At 41.9% G+C, this 8,797-nt stretch overlaps 1 protein-coding gene across 19 annotated transcripts in view; it reads left to right on the forward strand.

Annotated features, from left to right (window-relative positions):
• cacna1aa (calcium voltage-gated channel subunit alpha1 Aa) overlaps positions 1 to 4,808 on the forward strand; it is a 101,222-nt gene extending 96,414 nt beyond the window's left edge. For 18 of the 19 annotated variants that reach the window (XM_088069189.1, XM_088069190.1, XM_088069193.1 and 15 more), the window contains one exon: positions 477 to 4,808. In XM_088069189.1, coding sequence (XP_087925315.1) covers positions 477 to 1,295 — 819 coding nt within the window. In that variant the 3' untranslated portion in view covers positions 1,296 to 4,808. The remainder of the gene's footprint in view (positions 1 to 476) is intronic. The other variant, XM_088069199.1, reaches the window with a different exon arrangement.
• The last annotated feature ends 3,989 nt before the right edge of the window (positions 4,809 to 8,797 follow it).

Genomic DNA, 8,797 nt, shown 5'->3' on the forward strand with positions numbered 1-8,797 from the left:
CACAGCTCATAGTTCAAACAAACACACTTTATGTCTGTTTAGTCACCATATTTACCCTGTTCCACATTTGTTGCTCCGGAAATCAACCCTTTACCCTTTTTTTCTCCTGTCGTCCTTTGTTTTCTTTCCTCTGCGTGACATGTTGCTTCTCTCTGTATGGTGCTGTTTGGAATCCCATCTTTTTTGTCCGCATCCTCTGCTCTGTTACTTTTCGATGCCTTTCATTTCTGCCCTTCTCTCCTCCACTGCACGCACATCATGACTGGTGCTTTTATTATCGTTGCTGTGGTTCTTGTTCTTCCCTTTTCTTGCTTTTCTATCCGGACTCTCTTGCTTTCTCTTTTCCTCTCTATCTTGCATTCTGTCTCTCTCTATTTGTTTTATTCTCTATCTTTCCCATCCTCTTTATTCTACACGTTCTGTCGTTGAATTTGTGGTTCGTTCTTTTTATTTGCTTTATTTCACTTTTCGTGTAGGGCAGTAGTTCGGTCAGCGGAAGTCCCGTCCCCTCAACCTCGGGGACCAGTACGCCACGTCGAGGCCGTCGACAGTTGCCTCAGACTCCCGCCACACCCCGGCCCCATGTCACCTATTCCCCTGTGGTCCGTAAGACCATGCCCACACTGCCTGGGGGGCCACAGGGCCGCCCCCCAGCCCCCGCTCCCCGCCGCTTTTCTCCTGAGCCTCCCCAAGGCCAGGGCCCTCCCCCCGCTGGCGTCCCACTGACCCACCATGGCACACCTCGCCAGGGTCATCATCCCCCACCTCGCTGGGGGGACACAGGTGGAGGAGGTGGCTCCATGGAAGGGGATGGCTGCTTCTACAACCAGGACTACCAGGACTATGAGCCCCACCATGAACCACCTGCCTACGACCAGAACCCCATGCAGGGTGGCAACCCCCACCCCCATTCTCTGGCCAACCACCCACTGCCGCCTCCCCCACAACAACAACCACATAACCCCCATCCCCTCCCTCCACCCCAGCCACACTCTGTAAACAACCCCCACCCTCATCCACCACCCCACCAACAGCCCAGTCGCACCTCACCTAGGACTGCCGGCCATGCGCCCCCTCCCACCACCGCCCTGACCGGGCCTGTGCAGGGCCAGATGCAGCCTGCCGCCCAACGACGCCTACCCAACGGCTACCGCTCTTCTTCACCCTCCACACATCTCCATGGACCCCCACACACTGGGCCTCACAAGGTCCCCCCTCCAGCTGGGCATCCTAGAGGTCCCCGCAAGGGCCTGCATGAACCCTACAGCGAGACGGAGGATGACGACTGGTGCTAGCCTCCGGGGATGGGGGAGGGGCGTAAGGAGGAAAAAGAATTGATAGACGGACGGAAAGATGGAGACGGGAAGCTCTGAGCCGGAGCTCTGACTGCCAAGGGAAACCATGATTCTTTCTTTCTTGCCTGTTGAATTTTTTCCTCTCCTCCATGCTTGACATGTCCCAGTGAGGGTGGGCTACGTGACGGCGTCAGGATGAAGGGGTGGAACAAGAACGGCGAGGCAGGATCTGGAGAAACAACCACCTCCACGTTCTGCTCGCTTTGTTGTTGCACTCATATCTTGATGCCAAATAAGACCAACCTCAAACTGCAGTTTTTAAGGATGCAAGCAGGAGGGGTGACGGACACTATGTCTTTGTGTGTCTTAAATCATGCCTCTGGCAACGAGCTACAGCCACTTACAAGATGTCAAGAGTTGCGACTCGACAAAAGACACTTTACAGTCAGAGACAAAAGAACGACCACTTTTCCTTTTTTCTTTTTTTGCTTCTCAAAGCTAACTTCAGTTAGTTAGCAGCAAAAAGAATCAAATCCAACCCTCCCAGCCACCAGTTGAATATTGATGAGTTTTATCATCTGTGTTTTTAAATAAGAACAAATCTGACAATAAGCCCTCCACCTGTATGAGGTGAGGAGGCTAAGTGGGTGGGAGAGTTGGGAAGCGTTGCACGAGGTTGACGAGTCCCTTGGTCAAAATCTAGAGGACAGGATGGGTGTGTTGGGGATGTTTACCGTCGTCCCCGGAGAACACCCTCCTCACAGAAACATTACACCAACCTCAACCCACGACCTACGAGAGAAGAAAAACAAACACACAAAAAAAAAACGTGGAGATGGGTTTCAGAAACAAAAAAACAAACCAGTAACTGTTTTCTGCAGTATTTCTTCTTCTATTCCTGCTTCTTCTTCCTCCTTCTCTTCTACTTCTTCAAAACATTGAAGCTTGAATCTTCTGTTGCACCCCACACAGCTTCGTTTTGTAGACTTGCGGAGTTGTTACACCCTGTGGAATCCTGCATGAATGATACAAAAAATAATAATAATAGCAACAATGAGAATCTACTGTATGTGGGGGGAAATTTTACTTGGTCCTTTTTGTTGTGGTCTGTAGGGTTTCTCTCTTTTTTTTTGGTAAAAAAATGCCTTTCTGTTTCTCTTTCTCTCCTCTGTATGACATTCCTCTTTTTGTACCTTCATTCACACTGAAATCAAGAAGGCTGAAGGGAGATTGGATAGTTGCTGTATTTTTATCTAGAGGGAACAAAATGATTACTTTTTGCTTGCTCGTGTGTTTGTTCTGTGCCAGATGCCTGCCACTGATACAGCTAGAATTGCACCTATTTTTTGTGAAACTTTTTGGGTGATAAAACCGGGAAGCAGGGTAAAGTGGATAAAAGATGTGTCTATATCGGTGAACAAGTCAGTAACATCTCACAGTCTTCCAGGGTTTGGGGTTAAAACAGACACATCCGAGAGAAAGAGACCAATAGAAAGGCGAAGAAAGGAGAGAAACTCTTCATCTCTGTTTTCTTTGTTAATGATGGATAAACAGATACTATAATAACTCCTAATGATCGTGATAATGAGACAGATTCTCCATATTTGGTCTGATATTCTGTTCTTTGTGTTTATATTTTGAACTCAGTTTATCATTTTTCCAACCCTGAGGTGGAGCTCTAACCCCACAGTTGCATTGTGGGAGAATGAGTCTGCAGGAGGACACACGAGATTTTTCGAAAGAAGTCAGTAGTTCTTGGTCGACAGTGGGTGAATTTGATTGTGAGACCCCTTTAAATAATTGATCAAACAGGAGTTCCCTACAGGTTGCTGCTTTTATTTTGATGAATCTATCCTGCAGATGCAAAAGCAGAGTTCCACCGCCGCTTGTGACCTTCTGGTGGCGCTAGATGACAGCAAGTGTCCCTCCAGTTTTTGTACCTCTCCTTTAACTTCATTCCTGATTCAGAGTTGTTAATCAGTGCACCAAGAATACAGTTTAGCTCATTCTCTCACTTGTAGGCCCCCTCGTTTGTGTTCAACATGAGTAAACACAGGCGAGTGACTGTCACGGTTTAGACGGGTTGGAGAAAAGATGCCTGAGCTTCATCATGTTCCAGAAAACATTGATGTCCTATGTGAATCACTCCTGTATATCTTTTTATTTCTTTCTGTGTGCCTCAAACTAACACTTGTCACCAATGCACACCACTGTCCGCCCCTACATTGTTATTATTGTTTTATTTATTTGACCTGCGTTTTTTACCTGGAGGCCTATCACATGTTGACCAGAGAATGCACCGAACAAAATAGAAAAGAAAAAAACTGCCTATTAGTGTCTTTCCAACCTCAGTGGAATGTCACAGACAAGTATTTTTTCACATCACTACACTAAAAATCAGAAAGCACACTAAGTATGTAGCTCCTGGTTGTGGTGTGTGTGTGTGTATGTAAGTGGGGTTTTTGCCTGTGTGTGTGTATGTGTGTATGTGTACATGGGTGAATGTGTTTTCAATTTTTGGTGTTTTGTTTTGTGCTTGCTTTGCTTTCTGTTCTCCAGAAATCCTTTTGAAATCTTAAAGATGTTTTAGTCATTGAAACAATCTTCGACTCTGTTTGTGTGTGCATACGTGTGTGTGTGTGTGTGTGTGTGTGTGTGTGTGTGTGTGTGTGATGTCAGTGACCCCCTGAATGAAACATGCAACGCCCCCAAACATTCACCATCCATCTTTGTGTCTATGCTGCAGTGAAATCCACTAACACGCTGATTAACCACACAAAGTCTTCAAAAAGCAATGTAAAGCCGCTACTGAGAAAATAAAAAAAGAGTTTTTTAAGAACAAAAGATTTAAAAAAAGGAAAAAATATCTAGTTCCAGAAATGCATGTGCTATGTGCATGCCACACCGTGGGTTAACAGTCATCTTCAGGACATAAAAAGAAAAAGCAGATTAATGAATTCAGAGGAAATAAAAAAAAAGATATATAAATAGATAGATGTTTTTAAAAAGCAACGTTTCATTTTTCCTTCTATTTTTGAGAACAAAAAACGTTAAAAATTACAAAAAAAAAAGGTCTAAAGAATAAAAAAACACAAAAGAGACTTTGGTGAGAGTTTGATTTCTTCTGTTACATGGGGTTGAGGCACAACACAACCATGTTCAGGAACACCACGAAAAAAAGAACTGTTTTTAAAAAATATGTAGACAAAGAAAAGAAAGTACAGTTCAGAAGACGGTGTATTCTCCCTTCTACTTTTTGTGGGGGTCAGGGGGTTGCAGGAGCGAGCCAAATCAGATGATGTACTCATTCGAACTGGCTGTGGAACCTTTGATCTCTCACTCACTCCCTCTTTTTTCTCTCTCTCTTACTCTGTCTCTCTCACACTCTTATCTGTCGCACTCTCAAACTGTCTCACCGCTATTTCTACCAGTGCATTTTGTAATTCCAAACAGAAATCTTCCTAAAGAATAAAATCCAGAGAGAATGCACACCGCTCTGCCTCATTTCTTGACAGCATTATTGCTTTCGTCTCTATAACTGTGAGGATGTGTGTTGTGGGCGTGTGTGTGACTCATGCTGTGGCTTAATGGAGTTTCCTCGTAAACAAAACAAAGTGATGTTTACGTTCAGCGTTACTCACCAAAATGCATTGCATGAGTCCTAAACAAAGGTGTGATATGCATTTCTTACCCCCAAAAACATTTGCAAAGTCAATATTATTATTTCTATTTATTTTTTTATAGCATGTGTTGTTTACATTCATGCTTACTTGCTTCAGTCTTCCTCACTAGACCTTTTTATAAAAAGTCCATTCTTTACGCCTCATCTGCATTTCTTTTTAGAATCAAACGACGGCAGCATCAATCTGCTGCACTGTGTGATTATAGACAGCATGCCAGCATTGCAGCATCAAAAGAGGTGTAACACGTGTAACACAACGGCATCTACCTCTAGTGTGATATAAAACATACATATTGGCAGAAGTTTCTAAACAATAACAAAGGCATTACATGGCGACAACCATTTGCCTTCTCTGTGGCGGCCAATCTCGTCCTTTGCTCGGAGGATAGGGAGCTCCCAAATCATATATTTTTTCAAATTTGCAGACATTTACGGCTGCTGTTTTTCTTTGAGTCAGACGCTAATTACTAATAGCTATTTTTTAAAGTCTCCCATGGTGAGTCATTCACAAAACATTTAATTCTGCGCTGTTACTGCCAGCTCAAAGGCGAGACTTTGTCCACACATTCCAGGAATGTATTTTTTATACAGAACAGCGATAAAGCAATTGTTTTTAAGGCTACTTTAGAGTAGCATAACAAGCTGTAAATACAACATTAACTTGTTTTTGCCTTTAACCAGCTGCTGATGGAAATATCTGGCTCTATAGCTGCATGCTCCGCTTTGTTCATCCAACACATTCTCATTCCCAACTCATCAAATACAGCAGCTCTATAAGACGATTTGTGACATTGTGTTTGAAAAGTCACATTACTATGTTAGTCCGACTAAAATTAGATTTTTAAAAATACATGTAAACATGTTAAAGCAACTGAAATCATACTGTGTCAGATTTCTCAAAGTAAAACTAACACTCTTAGATAATGCAGTTGGGGGTCGATTTACTCTTTAAAATCAAGTCAATTTTATTTATAAAAGCCAATTATCACAAATCGCAATATGCCTCAGAGGGCTTTACAGCATTCAACATCCCTCTGTCCTTAGACCCTCACATCGACAAATCAAAAACTCCCCAAAAAAACTGTAACGGGGAAAAAAACGTATACGCCTCAGTTGGACCTGAACTGCCCATGGCGATCTGTGTAAGCTCTCTAGTCCCCACGTTGGGCTTCGACCCGGAAGCTGAACAGCATAAATTCGTAGAAGAACGCTGCAAAAAAGGAATAAGAAGAAGGGAAGAAAACAAGACGGAGGTACCAAAAAAAGTGAAGAGTACGTACAATATGTACAGCACCAAAAAGTTATCCATGTTTTCACCATTCAATGTGCAACCTGATTTGCCACTTGCTAACATGTTTGGTACGTGATGTAGTAGGTCAACCGGAAGAAGGTCCAGTAGCAAGTAGTTGAAAAGGGGCACATGTCCACCTACCGTGGTGGTATCAGACATACTTCCATCAATACATCATTGAGCTTGTATACTGAGACAAGGACAGTTATCCATATAAATGGCCTAATGGAGCAAACGGTAACTCAACTAAACCGTGCATGTAAGCGTACTGAGTGGCCCTATGCTTCAAACTATGACGCTCTAGTTGCCCCTCTAGCGTCAGGATCTGTGGAGCTGATCAAGAAACTTAAGTGTGTTTTTTAAGAGCTTTTTTAACTAAAAATAGCAGCCTCTTGGAAACACCGTCTATGGGAGAGAATCGAACAATAAATTTGAGGGCCGCAAAACCAAATGGATGAACTGTGAGATGACCAGAGAGGAGCAGCAGATTCGGATGATAATTCTCCTTGGATATGTTGTTAGTGAAGGAAAACATTCAACATTAAGTCAGCTTTAACTTAACCCTTTGAAATCTGGATCGACGTCAATTTTCTTGAGCTTGCATTTGGACGCCTTTCTGAAGCAATTAAACCTTTAAAACCTGAGCAAATGGGTTTGCTTTAGAAAGAAATGTCCCGTAAATTGTAGGGATTTAGTAAAAGGTGACATAAAATTATGTAAAATATTTATATGTTATTGAAAAAAAAAATCAGTTTTTTCAGGACTTCTCTTCTGGTCATTTCTTTGGGGTTTTTTTTATACTTCCTTTTTTTTAAAATTGTTGTTGCACTTTTCCAGGTAATATTCCTCTAATTTTAATTTATTTCTTGCCAATATTTTGGGTCTTGTAAAGTTACTCATTGCCCTCTTGTTATGTTCTTGCAAGGAATCAGCTGAAATTTGCTCAGTTTTCACAGGATTTACTTGCTCAAGTGGATGCAGCTTTTACGTTTATGTGATCCTTGGAAGAGCACATGGATGTGCCAGCATAATCCTTCACAGTGAGCTTGTCTGTGAGAGAAAGTTAGAAAAAAAGAGAAAAAAAAGAAACAAAAGTGTGTGAGTACTCAGAACAGACCAACATGAGAAGTCAACGAGAGTGTGTGTGTGTGTGTGTTTTCACAGGCATGTCCAGACGGTTCCGGCCACCCCTCCCTGCCCTGTGTACACAGACAGGGTGCTCCGGTTTCAGCCGGAAGAATAAGCAGCACCGCCGGGGCCTCATGGGGCTCACACAGGCACTTCCCCCCACATTCCTTCTTCTGTTTTCCTGGACTAACCCCCTCCCCCAACACCGGTGAAACCCTGTTGCACCCGCTCCATAGTCTGCACAGCAGTACATTCCTTAATTTACAGCCTACTTTAACCCTACAAAACCCAAGCAAATTGGTTTTATATCTTTTTTTTTAAATTGAGTATAAGGCAACAGGCAACTTAACAAGACATGGTTTTAAAAATAGTATAAAAATTACAAGAAAATTACCTGAAAATGAGAAAAAAAAATGGGAAAAAGCAAAAACAATTGAGTATGACCTACAAAAAGAGAATGGTGTGTGTGTGTGTGTGTGTGTTAGATTGTTACACATGTTTTTTTTTTGTAACATGATTTTCATTCAGTCATGATATTGTTTACTGACTACTGGTGAAAAAGAAAATTTCCTGAAAATAGGCCAAAAGAAGGACAGGTAAAACAGAACAAACAAAACAAGAAAATGACCTTAAAAAGTGCTGAATGTTTTGATTTGTTTTTTAAATCAATGTATTTTTTTTGTGTAATATAATTTTAAATAAAAAAAACATTTAAAAATTTAACCCTCTATGGTACGCACTATGATCCCAGTTGGTAAAAAAATGTTTGGGGTGTTTTTTTGTCTTAAAATAGACCAAGTAAACATAATGAAGAGACATTTTCAAAAAATATTATTTTTTTAGTAGTTTTTAGGGTTCGTTGCCATATGGCAACACCGTACCATAATGGAAAGTAATGAAAACATGAGAGTTTTGTTTAAAATTGTATGTAACATTTATTTTAAAATAATGTTATAGTATAAACAATCCCCAGTAGCCTGAACAGGCATCAAGTAAAGTGTTACCCATTTTACACTCTCTTACTGGTAATACCTGTCACTTCACTTTCATCCTCACTGTCCTCCCTCTCCTCACTGTCTCCATTGCCCTCACTGTCTCTGTCCTCACTGTCCCCACTGTCCTCATTCTCTGGCTCATAATCTTCATCCGTCTCACTGTCTTCATCACTCTCACTCTGTGTTTCCAGCAGCTCATTTTCCTCGTCACTGAATTCTTTGTCATCTTCACTATCATCTAGTGGGAGGGCTAGTTCAGCCTTTTTCCGCGATGTACCATAAAAAAAAATTTGCATTCATTCTGTAAATGGAAGAAAGATGTGTCAAATATCATCATATGCAATGTGGAAAGGACTCACAAATTGCATTATTATAGTTTAGAGACGATAGAAGATCAGTGTACACC

The sequence above is a fragment of the Plectropomus leopardus genome, chromosome 18, assembly GCF_026936395.1.
Source record: "Plectropomus leopardus strain MGB_pleo_1.0 chromosome 18, ASM2693639v1, whole genome shotgun sequence".
NCBI classification, from domain to species: domain Eukaryota; kingdom Metazoa; phylum Chordata; class Actinopteri; order Perciformes; family Serranidae; genus Plectropomus; species Plectropomus leopardus.